The sequence below is a fragment of the Struthio camelus genome, chromosome 12, assembly GCF_040807025.1.
Source record: "Struthio camelus isolate bStrCam1 chromosome 12, bStrCam1.hap1, whole genome shotgun sequence".
Classification (NCBI taxonomy): domain Eukaryota; kingdom Metazoa; phylum Chordata; class Aves; order Struthioniformes; family Struthionidae; genus Struthio; species Struthio camelus.
Window position 1 is genome coordinate 25,201,378 of NC_090953.1, and position 13,112 is coordinate 25,214,489.

At 44.7% G+C, this 13,112-nt stretch overlaps 1 protein-coding gene across 10 annotated transcripts in view; it reads left to right on the forward strand.

The window, feature by feature from the left end:
* Positions 1-13,112, forward strand: part of MYO9A (myosin IXA) — a 225,775-nt gene that overhangs the window by 198,526 nt on the left and 14,137 nt on the right. For all 10 annotated transcript variants that reach the window (XR_011143653.1, XR_011143652.1, XM_068957968.1 and 7 more), the window contains 9 exons: positions 1,720-1,832; positions 2,284-2,441; positions 3,656-3,879; positions 4,365-4,481; positions 5,206-5,394; positions 7,101-7,148; positions 8,368-8,479; positions 9,348-9,409; positions 12,413-12,605. Coding sequence is in view for 8 of the 10 variants with exons in the window: in XM_068957968.1 (XP_068814069.1) it covers positions 1,720-1,832; positions 2,284-2,441; positions 3,656-3,879; positions 4,365-4,481; positions 5,206-5,394; positions 7,101-7,148; positions 8,368-8,479; positions 9,348-9,409; positions 12,413-12,605 (1,216 nt within the window). In the remaining 2 variants the exon portion in view is untranslated. The remainder of the gene's footprint in view (positions 1-1,719; positions 1,833-2,283; positions 2,442-3,655; positions 3,880-4,364; positions 4,482-5,205; positions 5,395-7,100; positions 7,149-8,367; positions 8,480-9,347; positions 9,410-12,412; positions 12,606-13,112) is intronic.

Here is a 13,112-nt window from a genome sequence, read left to right on the forward strand (position 1 = left end):
TAAAAATTAAAAAAAAAAAAAAACTTCCTCCAAGCTATGTCCAAAAATTACATTACTGACTTGTTTGAATAAAAGTCCCATTTTTATCAGAGATTTCACTTGCTTTGCTGTACTCCTAAATCAAACGCCAGATCTAGTTGTGGATCCTTTCTTTTTTTTTCTTTTTTTTCTTTTTTTTGCCTTATGTGCTGCCACCTCCCGGCTGGTAGGGAGGTTAGTATGTGCGTGAAAAATGAAGGAGAGCGTTACGTGGTAACTGCGGCTACCCTAGAGCCCATATTTTGTAGAATTTTGTTTGAAATACCTTTCAGGCTTAAAAACAGGGCACGTTTGCTTGAGATGTTTAGAAGCCTCACTTCCAAGAGTCACGCTCCAAAATTGTAATTGAAAATCATAACAACGCTTTTTTTTTTTTTTTTTTTAAGTAGAGTGAGAGCATTTTTGTGCTGCCCCATTGACAGAAATGCCCGCAGCTTTTTTTTCAGTGGTCGCACCACCAAAATCACCAAGTCTAATGGAGCCGGTAGGAGCAGGACAGCTGAGCTCAGAGCTCACCACCTTCAGCTCATCCTCCTGCTCTGGGGTGGATGAAATCTCCTCTCTGCTCTGATGTAGTGGCAATCTTTTTCCAAATACCAACAGGCCTTTTCAGAGTTTAAAAAAAAAAAAAAGACAAAATCTGTAGCTTTCAGATAGTTTCTTCCTACATGATAGCCAACTAGAGCGATTTTAGTAATATTTCCCAAGATAAGTACCGTTATTCACATAATGTGGTGATGGAGGCTTTGCAAGTATATGAGAGTATTAGGACTAAGTAACATCTCCATTTTAAGTGCCTCTCAGGACTTTTTTTTTTTTTTTTGATAGCAGCTGTTAGTCCTTAAAACATAATTTCATGAACGCAGCCCGTCTCTCCTAATGCTCTAGGGAGGGGAAGAAAACACTCGCTCTTGCATTGTCTCCTACAGAATGCAACATAATAGAAACGGTGCAAAAATCTACCATCAAACAGAGAGTGAAATAATTTAAAAATGCATTTTCAAAACAGCATATGTAATGTCATTCATGGAATGCTGTTACATTTAATTGATTGTGAATTCATCTCTCTCTTAAAAAATCATCCTAGGGCTTTTTAAATGGTGATAGAAAGCTGAGATCCTTTGTATTAAAGCTGCTTCATACCTTATTTCTAAAGGAATCCTTCTAGCTTGTCCTTGGCACAAACACTTCAGACCTTTTTTTTTTCCTGCAGAGTCCATAAAAAGAGCTTAAGGAGAAGAGGCAGATTCTGCTAGGATGTATTGATATGGTTGAGGGTGCCACGTATTGACAGCTCCTTTGTTGCTAGAAACACCACAAATCACTTTAGCATGGATAACATCGCTCTTCTAAAATGGAAAGCTGGGCTGCTCACCCCACTGGTGTGATCCAGCTGGCTGACCAGTTTTGCATGTTTGGGGATTTGGACCTGTGGCTTGGTGCACACTAATTTTGGTCATCTGTTGGACCTTGAAGTACTATTTCAGTGAGGTGTGTTAAAGTATTTCTCTGACTGAAAAAGATGCACAGGACATTAGCTTTTCATTGGTAGGCAGATAGAAATCGGGACGTGTTTTTCAGTCGTAACAGATGAAATGTCACACTTTTGCTAAAAATGTCACCTGACATCCAAAGAACTGTCTCATTTTTAAAATGGTTTCACACTTGGAATTGTTGCAGACCGTTCAGCGATTTGCATCTGGTGAAGGTCAAGCTAAACTTCATAAAACCATGTCTCAGGGTGAGATCGGGAAGTTGGCATCTGCACAGAAGAACCTGGCTCCGGATGGGAGGTAAGGAGCATGGTTGCAGCTGGTGAAACTGGGGGACAAGTCCATCCCGCGTCGTTCTGGATCTCCTTTGCATTGATGGAGCTGCTCCAGTCCCCAGTTCAACGTGTTTTCAAAAGCTACGTTGCTAGCTAAACCAGCCTTAATCAGCAGAGGAGCTATCAGGGACATTTCATACGTGTCTGCGAACATGCCCAATTAAAGAGGTGTCCTGTTCATATTGCAATAAAATGTGAGGTATATCCCATCCCAAACCACCTATTCCATGTGTAGCTTGCAATGTCTTGTATTTTTTGAGGATGAATATCTTGGTTTCCTTGTTAGCATTCATGTGCATTTGACTCTCTTATTTCGTTATCCCCTTTTTTTCAAAGGGCCAGAAGGTCTGGGAGATTTTGTATAGAAGGACATTTTCCTAATTAAAGCAGTTTCTCTTTCCATGGATTGTTTCCAGGCCTCAACGAGCCAAGATGAGATTCTGGGTGAAGGGGAAGCAGGGAGAAAAGAAGACACCGAGGGAGAAGCTTGCTACCCAGTCTGAGCTGCTTGAGCTTTATGCAGAGCAAGAAGCACCGAGCAGAGAGGTGATTCCAGGCCTGCAGCTCGGGGAAGGTAAGTTTAGGTTGAGCACCGAGCAGGCTTGCATGCTGCTTGCGGGACATCAGGAGGAGCAGAAAAGTTGCATTCGCCATCTTAGCAGAGATAAAAGGTGTAGCTACTTTAAAGCTGGCTTTACACTACAATTAACGGTGTAGCCCAATATGTAATGACTTGGGCAAAGGTATAGGACATAGGAAAATTAGGTTATCTGTAGGGTCAGGGTGTCTGTAAACTAGAGTAGCATGCATAAATGCATGGTTTAGATGAGACTGCTGTATGAAAGTGAGGTAGAAAACCATACTCGGAGTACAGTTTGCATAAACTGAAAGGACATACTGGTTGAACTTTTCTGGGCCAGGTATAGTGCTGGTCAATATATTGTTCAGCGCTTTGCTTGATGGAGTGGAGACTGTTCTCTTGAGTTCACAGATAACACCAACCTGAAAGGACGGCAAAGAAATTAAAGGATCCAAAAGTGGTCTTGGTGAAGTCAAAAAAAATTCAGAAAAACTAGTGTGTAACGTAACCAAAATACGTAGAAATTTGAAAATAGATGATATTTAGTTTTGCATATAGAAATTCCCACTTTATTCATTAGGATACAGGACAGACTCTCTTCCTGCCTGTGCTCTGAAGTGGATTCTGTGCCTTTTTAGCAGCACGTTCCATTTTCCATGAGCGACACAATCCCCATATCGCTAATCCCCACTGCAGCCATCTGGCCATTGACAGATGTTTCCCCTCTCAACAGAGGAAAAAACCAATGGGGAAAATAAATATAATCTTGCTGTGAGTACCATATAGATATAGCACTTTTCTCCTCTACAGGTTTATTCCAAATCCTATCTCCTTATTTTAGCGGCAGAACTATTTTTTCCTACATGTTACCTTGCCATGTTGCTGAGAGAGAGCAGCTGAGAGAGCTCTGAGAGAGATTAAGCTTGATTCTTCACTCATTCAGACCTCATCATGAACCAGATTATCATTGCTACCAAAGAAAAGACTCTGCTCCTCTTTCAGACCCTAGGTGGTTGAGAAAAAAACATTTTAGTTGCTTATGGCTTGATCTCATATAATGCAGGAGACGCTGAGAAACAAAACGCACTGCAGAGCTTCAATGTAGTTTAATGCAAGCAAATGTTGCTGCAGCATTTCTGGGCAGCCAGAGAAAAAGATAACTAACCTGCACTTCATTATCTTGCCCCTGTCTTAATTATCAACCGTAGAGTTGGGTCCTCACCATCTGACACCTCCACGGAGTCCAGAGCTGTCGGGGATCTACCGGAAAGAATTTAAGGAGAACAAAGAGCCATCACCCAAAGTGAAGCGCAAGCGCAGTGTCAAGATCAGCAACGTGGCTCTGGAGCCCGTGCAATGGCAGAACGACTCGCTGCAGATCATAACCAGCGCTAGCGACTTGAAAAGCATGGATGAGTTTCTCCTGAAGAAGGTAAAACCTGTCTTCACCACTGCAGCTAAATCATGAGAGAGCACCACAAGCAGACAGATGGAACAAGGCAGTGTTGTTTTGTGGGCAGCAGTAGCATTATTAATAATCCAGCTAGGGGAAAGCTTCAGTTATGTTCACAAAACTGCCACGCATGCATGGCATGGCGGCATGCCCCAGGGCAGGAGTTGGGTGGAAAGGTGGGCAGGCCGTGCGTGCATAAGGCAGTCGTTTTGCCCAGATACAGCAGCTTCGCTACTTCCATTGCTCTGAGCTGCCTCGATCACAACCAAGTGACCCAGGAAGTTAGGAAAGGAAGGCTCCAAGGAAGTAAAGTTTCTAAGTGTTAAATTTGCATGCGGTAGAAACCTCCTTGTAAATACGGTCTGCCTGCGGTAGGGCAGCTGCTTGTTAGTACTGCTTCGCCTTACGCAGCGCTCCGTCCTAGCACAAGTTATAATACTGCGTAAATCGCTTTGATTTCCCAGATGAATGAACTGGATAACGAGGACAGTAAGAAGGACACTTTGGTGGATGTCGTGTTCAAAAAAGCGCTGAAGGAATTCCGGCAAAACATCTTCAGCTTTTACTCCTCAGCATTGGCGGTAAGTGACAGAACAGCAGGTGGGACCTTCCCCCTTCAGAAGAAATGAGGTGCGCTGAGTTCTCGTAGTGGTACGAAGGTGCCAACCATTTGATTCCTGGTCTGCTTAGCCCAAATGAAAGGTGATCCTCCTCCATATTCAGCCTCATGACGTTGTAAATTCACGCTAATGCTTCCTCGTTAGCCAGCCCTCCGCAGCATACTTTAAGTGGAGGTTTCTAGTCTCCTAATTACAGCTTGTTCCCAGTCAAATGGGAGATGGCATAAAGTCAGTGAATTCCTGTTTGCCACCCAAAGTGTCTGGAAACCTTTGTGCAAGGTTTGAGAGTTGTGGACCTCTAAGAAATGGAGCTCTGCTCTTCTACTGCTTCTGAATCTTCACAGTGATCACTGCACCAAGCCATTTTAGCGCCAAGATTGTATGGAAAGTTCCCTCTATGATATTACATGAGCTGGCATTTAGTGTAGCTGGTGGAAGCTCCCCATGTTTGTGTCCCACTGCTCTGTACGCTAAGAAGTTCCCTGACAACGGTCATGACACAACTTTCTATTAAATGATTCCTTTTCCCTTCTTTTCCCCTCTTTTAATCATACACAAGTATGTACGCTGTACACTTTTCCAAAGCAATTGGATGCCAGTCATGCTAAAACAATTGTTTGGAGCAGAAAAGGCAGTCTGGTGTGTATAAAAATCCCTTTTCTTTTTTCTTTTGTTTCTTTAAAAGATGGATGATGGGAAAAGTATCCGGTATAAGGACCTGTATGCCTTGTTCGAGCAGATTTTGGAGAAGACCATGAGGCTCGAACAGAGGGACTGGAGTGAGTCTCCAGTTAAAGTCTGGGTCAATACCTTCAAAGTCTTTCTGGATGAATACATGATAGAGTACAAGCCCCTGGACTACACTGCTGTGAAGGTAGTTGTCACTTTTTTCTTAACCCACTAAAGATTTGTAAACTGTCTTTCTGTGGGGTGGTGCTCCACATAGACATGTGGGAACCTTGGAGACTTGTCCTCTCTTCTGCTTAATCCCTGTCCACCAAAAGGAGTTGCATCCTCTTGCTTAGCGAGGCCTCTAGTGCTTCATCCAGGCAACTATTCTTGCTACCTCGCTCATTTAGTGAGGGGGTCGCTGATGGGAGGTGGCCCTGGGCTACCCTGCCAGTGGCCTCCATGGGATTCGCTAAAGATCCCCTGGCTAGAGCTGCGCTGGCGGCACTTCTTCAATGACCATGTCGAAGAGGATAGTTCATCCATTGGCTGTGGTGACTCTTGGGTGGGAGCCATCAGAAGCAGGAGGGGAGACCTCAGGGATGAGGTTCGAGTGAGACTTTCGGATGCCTCTGGGTGGTTCTCCACAGTGAGCATGTCTGCACGGACACAGCTTGTGTCTTTCTTAGAGACTTTGAGGGAAAAAATAATGAGCACTGAGCCGAAGAGAGAAGGTCACCTGTGCTCAGCATGTCCTAAGGGCTGAGGAGGGCAGCATATGCTGACACACGAGACATGATTCTCTGGTTGCGGTTCATTTTGGGCTTAGCGAACCTGAGTTCCTCTCTGGGCTGAGCAGGGCTCTAGGCCACTGCCAATGTGTGAAGAGTGTCTCCAGGGTAAAACTGCAGTACAGGTGAGCTGGAAAGGCACTTCCTGGTGATCTTTTTTCTTTACATATTTGAGGGATGAGAAAAAGCAGGTAAAAGTTCTGCACAATTGTTTAGGACTCTGAGAGCACGTTCAGATGCCCTATGTGGGTCACCGTATTGCTTTTATAAGAGATTTATAAGAGGTTTTTTCCCTAGTCTCTTGACCCCTTCCTTAAAGAGGATGTCCTTCAGCATCAGGTCTGGCTGCAGGAGAAGGGGACAGAGCTGGGCAGTGACTGTCCTCAGGGTCTTGGGGCAGTTCTTGGAGCAGTCAGATGTTGCAGTGTGCCTATACTGCCTTTCACAAACAGGAGCTCCTCGCTTTCTGCTCCGTATTTTCAGCAAGAACAGCCGCTGGATCTCAGGCTACGTTTGGAAGATGGTGTTTATTGTACCAAGGGGGAGAGCAAATACCCCCTCCTCTGGCTCTCCAGGCAGGCTTTCTTGGGATCAGCTGAGCATGAGCTCCAGCTGCAGTGCTGTGCCAGGTACTCCTTTGGCATCTTGCCTGAGATCAGAGAGCTTTAGGCCACTGATGTTGGGCTTGGAGCCAGACCAACAGCTAATGCCAGCTCTGAGATAAAGACTGTGACTGTTGCCCAAGGGGTTTCTGAATATGGGGTGTTTCATAGGTGTAGGAGCCAAGCTCATGCTATTTTAACCCTGACACCTACTGCCGCTTGTCAAAAGGTGCAGAGCGGTTCGAGGTGAAGTGACCAAGGTGTGGCAGGTAGGACCTGGGCTGCCCAATCCTGACATTGCAGGGCTTGCTAAGGTCAAGGCCAACACCACTAGGGAAGGAGGCTGGTCCCTGCCAGGCTCTGGACAGCTTCTTCCCATCTTCAGTGCTGTCCTGGGGCTGCAGGTGCACTTGAGGATAGGGATGGAAGGAGACAAAAAAGGTTAGGTATGAGTCCTCTGTGGGCCTTGCTTGTTGAAATTGTCCATAAATACACTTTAAATCTTTGTTTAATACTAGGTGCCAAAAACGGAAAGAAAAAAGAGAAGAAAAAAAGAAGCAGATGTGGTGAGTTGAGCACTTGGGGCCTGTGTGTTACAGAATTAATATTCTTGCAGCCAGAATTACAGCTGTTAAGAAACCTGCTAATAACGTCTTATGGAGAGCGCTGAACAGTGCACCCTGAACATGCAACTGCGAAAGGATGTACTAGAAACATGGGCAAGATGGTGTTTGATTTGCCTGTGGACAGCCGTATTCAAAACGATGGGCTCTTAAGTCAGCATTTACATTCAGGGCAAAGATCAGTGTAGGTCATTCTCTCAACACGTGCTCCATGTTGGTCAGGACGGTGAACGTGACATTGGGAATTATCAGAGAAGAAATGGGAGTGAAATGGAAAATACTGTTCTGTGTTGCTGTGTAAACTTAGTGTGCCTGCGTTTTGCATCTCCCAAACAATCCTTGTGCTAAAGGATATAGTAGTACTAAGGCAGATAAGGGTGCAGGACAAAAAGGAGACATTGATGCACAAAACAGCTTTGTTACGTCTGACTAGTCTTGGCCTGTTTGGCTTGGAAAAGAGCGAGTGGGAAGGAGAAGGGCATAAGGTGGGAAAGCAAGCTGCATCACCATGAGCAGAATAGGGGATGAGCAGCAGAGAAGAGCTTCTCTGCATGTCCCTAGCCCTCATCAGGTGGCAGGTTTAAAGCAATCTCAGGTATTGTGTCACAGCACCTGAATCTGAACTGGGAAAGTGGTAGCCATACGCTAGCACGGAGGCTGAGAGCAAACGTTCCTGGAGGACCGAGGCCTTTGTGGTTTTGAGCTTGATGGGCTGGCTGCAGGTCTTTGCTGTAGAAAGTCTTTAAATCAATTTGCTGGATACTGAGAGGGCAAATGAGGGGAAGGAGCACTCTGTTTCTTATACTTTTTCTCTAAGCCTCCACTCCTGGCTGCTGGTGGTGAGGAACATTTGGACGAAACACCTCTGGGCTGACCTAGACTGGCCATTCGTACCTGTACAGCCAGGAAACACAGCTGGTATCTAACTTGTTTGCATGGGGGTTTGGTCCCCATACAGACTGGACTGCTCTTTGAATTGTCTACAGGGTAATCAGTCTGAAAAGGAAGCAAAAATAGCAAATTTGCTCTAAATAAAGGCCTGCACTGCCAAGGAAGGAGGAGGTCAGAAAGTTGGCCTTGTTGATCAACCTATTTTGCAGCAAGCTGTGCGTCCAGCTCCTTTTCCTCACCACTGACTCCTTCCCCTTGTGTTTGGTCCTAGGTGGAAGAGCACAACGGGCACATTTTTAAGGCAACGCAGTACAGCATCCCCACCTACTGCGAATATTGTTCCTCCTTGATCTGGATAATGGACAGGGCTTCTGTTTGTAAATGTAAGCATGGTCTGTTTGACTTTCCACGTGCTCCTTTTACCCAGCGATGGTTTTTAGGCTCTGAAAGATGTTTGCTACTGTTTCCTGCAGTCCTACACTCACAAATACCTTGCATTTTTCACAAGGGGATAGCTTTTAGGCCATCTTAAGGGCTTCTGAAGTCAACGAGCAAGTTCATCACACAGCAGTCCCTGCGGTAGGTTTAGTTCTGTGCTTGAGCGCTTTACATTATAAATTTTGTCCCTTGGCTTGAAACCAGTCAAGCCACACTTCAGTTGCACTTTCAGATGGTGAAAAGAGTTGGTGTGGCAGGAATTGCAAACGTGTCCTACAGCTCCAGGCTGCGCAATATTTGTGGGTCTTGTGACCTTGACATGTTCCTTTGGTTTAGACCATTTGATTTCAAAGCATCTGAATGTTTGAGGAGATCAGGAAAATGGAAGAGGCACCAGGAGAGGTTGATCCATTTTTTTCAATTTTTCCAGTGTTTCTTTGATTAAGTTGAAAATATCAACCTTCTGGTATTTAAGGCTCATATCCAATGCAGGAAGTGAAAAAACTGGGTACTGTTTCCAACCTTTTTGAGCATATCCATGTCTGATAGCTCAGAGTGACTCATGGATTATTTTCTGAGTTGATGTGTCGATTTTTTTTTTTTTAATGTAGCAGAGACTTAAATATGGTGCCTTTAAAATTAAAGGGTTCATTATGTTGTTGTTGTCTGAGTGGATCTGATATAGGCTTGCCCCCTGACAAATGCGACATCTGTGCATTTTTGACCTGCTAGACCTGAGAGGAGCTAATTAATTCACATTTGTGCAAAGACCTGGAGTTTTGAATTGCTAAATACTGTTTTTCATTGTTACAGTGTGTAAATATGCCTGTCACAAGAAGTGCTGTCTTAAAACCACGACCAAGTGCTCCAAAAAGGTGAGTTTCTCTCATTTCTTTTATTATCTTTCGGATTGTGATCCTAGTCTTTTATAGCTTTTTTAAAATATTTACAGGTGCACAAATGTATACAGTGCTGGCAACAATCCTTCTTCAAGCAGGGGGTTTGGAGCAGAGACCTCCAGAAGTCTCTTCCAACCAACGTATTTTGGTAGTAATACAGAGGCCCACTGATGTATATCTACCCTGTCGTGTGGTGCCTGTTGCACCGATGTTCCCTGCCTTGCAGCTACATGGAACAGAGCTATAAATTCATTTTACAGCTTCCGAGGACTTCAAAGTTAAATAAGACTGGTGGCAGAAGATAACATTTTGATCAAAGTTTATGCTGTATGGAGAGCTTACAATGCCCAGAGCATGGCATGCTGTGCAATTTCGTGATTTGTGTTACTGCAGCTATTTTGGTTGCTATGGGGTTTTTTTTTCCCTGTTTATTTTTAGAAGTGAAGGAATCCACGCACTTCCGTGGCATTCTTGCAACGTGCTGCCAGAAGCACGGCCCACTGCGGCTGTTCAGTCCTAGGGCTTTACAAACCTGGAGCCTTTGTTCCCACCTCTGCGCACAAAAATAAAGGCTCCTCTTAACCCTGCTGATCCCTGATGGGATTCACAGCACCGTCCCCCAAACAGAGGCCGCAGCACAGTGGCGTGGGTGGCGGGAGGCTGGGAACAAGCAGCAGAGCAACGGTGGGCGGAGGGTGCTAAAGCGCTCACCAGTGCTCATTAGAGGTGAATTAAGTATTATTTGCTAGTTTTAAGTATATGGACAACAGTGAATGAATGCAGCAGGTCGTCCTAGATAACAATGAATCATCAAGCTTTTTTTTTTTCCTCCTCCTCTCTTTTTTTCTTTAAGCAGTTTAGTCTGTGCTGCTTTTGATCAAAAAGGAATTGTACAGCCAGGATAAGAATGTGCATAAGGCTTTATCAGCTCCCTAGGAGGCATCTCAGTTGTGCAGCTCCCATAAAGCCATACGATGATATTTTTCCCAAGAAATAATCTGAGCTCCCTTTTGGATATTTGAATATATTTGCTCTGCCGTAGTATTTCTACTGCTCTTTTTCCCTTTCTGGCAGTCCATCTATTGCATCTTTGCAAAATGGTTGGGAACGGGCTCTCTGAGCTTTTGCTCTACAAGCACAAAAAATTTCACGAGCTACCTGATCTTTTTTCAAAGAATCTGGTGTTGCTTTGCCTACTTTTAAACATCTGGCACCTGTGATTTGAGACCTGAACAGCTGTGCCTCCTATTCACAGGGAGGAAACCTTAGGGCTTCTTGTTATATGCCGCTATTTATGTAGGAAAGCAAGAAGTTTGTCTTCATGCTCTCGGGTGTGCAGCCTAAGCCTGGCGCCTTGGCCACCGTTCAGTGACGCACACCCAACAATATAACGCACAGGAAGGGAATTCAGGCCTGGGCAAATTTCACTGGAATAGAATAACTGCCTGATGCGGATTCATCAGTTAAATGGCAAGGAGGAGATGTTAGTGTATTACTTTGATCTTTTGGTCCTTTTTTGGGTTACGCTCCACGAGAAATGAAACCTAAAAACAGATACAGCTCTAAGTAGTTACTCGGAGATGCTCGAAGCGTTCTTATTCCTTGGGGTTTTGCTACCTAAGAAAGTTGTTGTGCTGTAAACAAGGAAATGAATTTACGGTTTCTCCACATGAGCTTTCTACACGGACAGTTTGAGGTCCTTCTGTAGGAAGGCTTGACTTGTCTGTACTTGATGGATTAATGTTTTTAGGGTTGTTCTGAGGGACAGAGTGCCACAAACTGTGTATTATGCTTTAAGAAGGTCTTTATTTCCAGGCAACAGTCAATTTGGTAACTAATTTTTAACCTTATCCCCAAATGCATCTATTTCTTCAGACTTCTGATAGACTTGTGAGAACGCCAAGCTCATCTTTGTGGCTGTAAATTGCCTTCACCCTCACTGTGTTTGCTTCTCTGAGTCCCTTGATGCCAATATTTATGATAGTTTTAGCAGCCAAACACGTCCTGTGCTAAAATCTTAAGAGATGGTTGAACAGTAGCTTATGAATTTGAACTAGTAGCTGAAACCAGATGTTTCAGAGGCTGTTTCCTGGTGTGTTTTTTGCATAGTGCACTAAACAGTATGGAAATCTTCCCAAATCTCTCATTATATGATTTTCATTGGTGAAAGGATGACCTTGAATGTGAAAAACAAGATGGGGAGTGCTCATAAGGAGAACTTTGGCCTGTTACGTGTCCCCCCCCCACCTTCTTGCTCACTACTGGAGTGCAACAAGGGCTGTTCCAGAATCCCTTTGCTGGGGCTGGGCAACCTATTTCAAATTTGCTGAATGTCAGATCTCCAGTGAGCATTTGCAATCGGCCAAAGGGCTTTCCTGATGGATGGGGATTTTTTTTCTTATTCTTTATTTTGATGTCGTGTTTCTTCCTGATCGTTTGTAATTGCCAATGCTGCGACTTGATCTCTGTATCCGAGACTCAGGTTTACATATTTCGTTTCATGCGTCATCATCAGGTGCTGAAGTCGTCCCTGGTGATTGTGGCAGAGGGGTGGGAGGTGGAGTAGGACCCTGGGCCTTATTGTGCAGCTGCATTGACTCTGCTGGACTGAGAATACTATAAACACGGTGCTTTGGCTAAACAAAGCAAGCCTAAACTTCCACAACTGGATGCATGCCTGTAGATTGGTTCAAAGAGCTGCTTTTCTGGCGCAGCTCAGTAGCAAGCCTGGACTATGCACATTTGGGTTGCTGTTGGCATGGGGCAGATGTGGTGACAGGACTGCAAAATGTCAGGCTGAGGTTAAACCTTCAGGGCTGTCTTAGCCTCCTTTGCATATGGTTTTATTAGCTTGACTTGCAGATAACCTGGGTCAGCTGAGACGCAGTCAGCCCTGAGTGTGGTGCAGTGCTGTACCAGTGTTGATTTCAGACCTTTTTAAAGGAATTTCAAGCAATCACCTTTCCATTTCCCCACCAGTATGATCCGGAGCTTTCGTCTCGTCAGTTCGGCGTGGAGCTCTCCCGGCTGACCAGCGAGGAGCGAGCAGTGCCGGTGCTGGTGGAGAAGCTTATCAACTACATTGAAATGCATGGGCTGTACACAGAGGGCATTTACAGAAAATCGGGATCCACCAACAAGATCAAGGAGCTGCGGCAGGGGCTCGATACAGGTTAAAAAAAAAAAAAAAACCCAAAAAACCAAACCAAACAGGGACAATCTCTGCAGCAGCAAGATTTGATATAAGGAGCTCAGACAAGTTGAGCAGGGCAAAGGAAACGAGCTCTCCTCGCTTCCCTGAACGCAGATTGTGGAAGTACAACACACCGTTTTGCGTCTCTAACTAAATGCTGGCTCTCTTGAACACTGCCGTAACGTGAACCGATCTTGTGTCATCTATTCATTCGTTTTGGGTGCAGGTGCATGGAAAAAACAATCCTTCTCGCTGAGGGAAAATTCTGCCTTAATTACTCCTCAGAAATTGAGACCAGTGAAAAATCTCAATCGCACGTAAAGCCACTTGCCCTGGGAAGTGCACTTCCTGTAGTGACCAGGATTTTAACGTGTGAAGCTGAAATCAGATGCCAGGTTTCTTGCAAACTGAATGCAGTGTGTTTTTTTTGGGGGGTGTCACACTAACGTTTTCTGTCTTAAAGGAGTATTTTATGGATGTACTGGC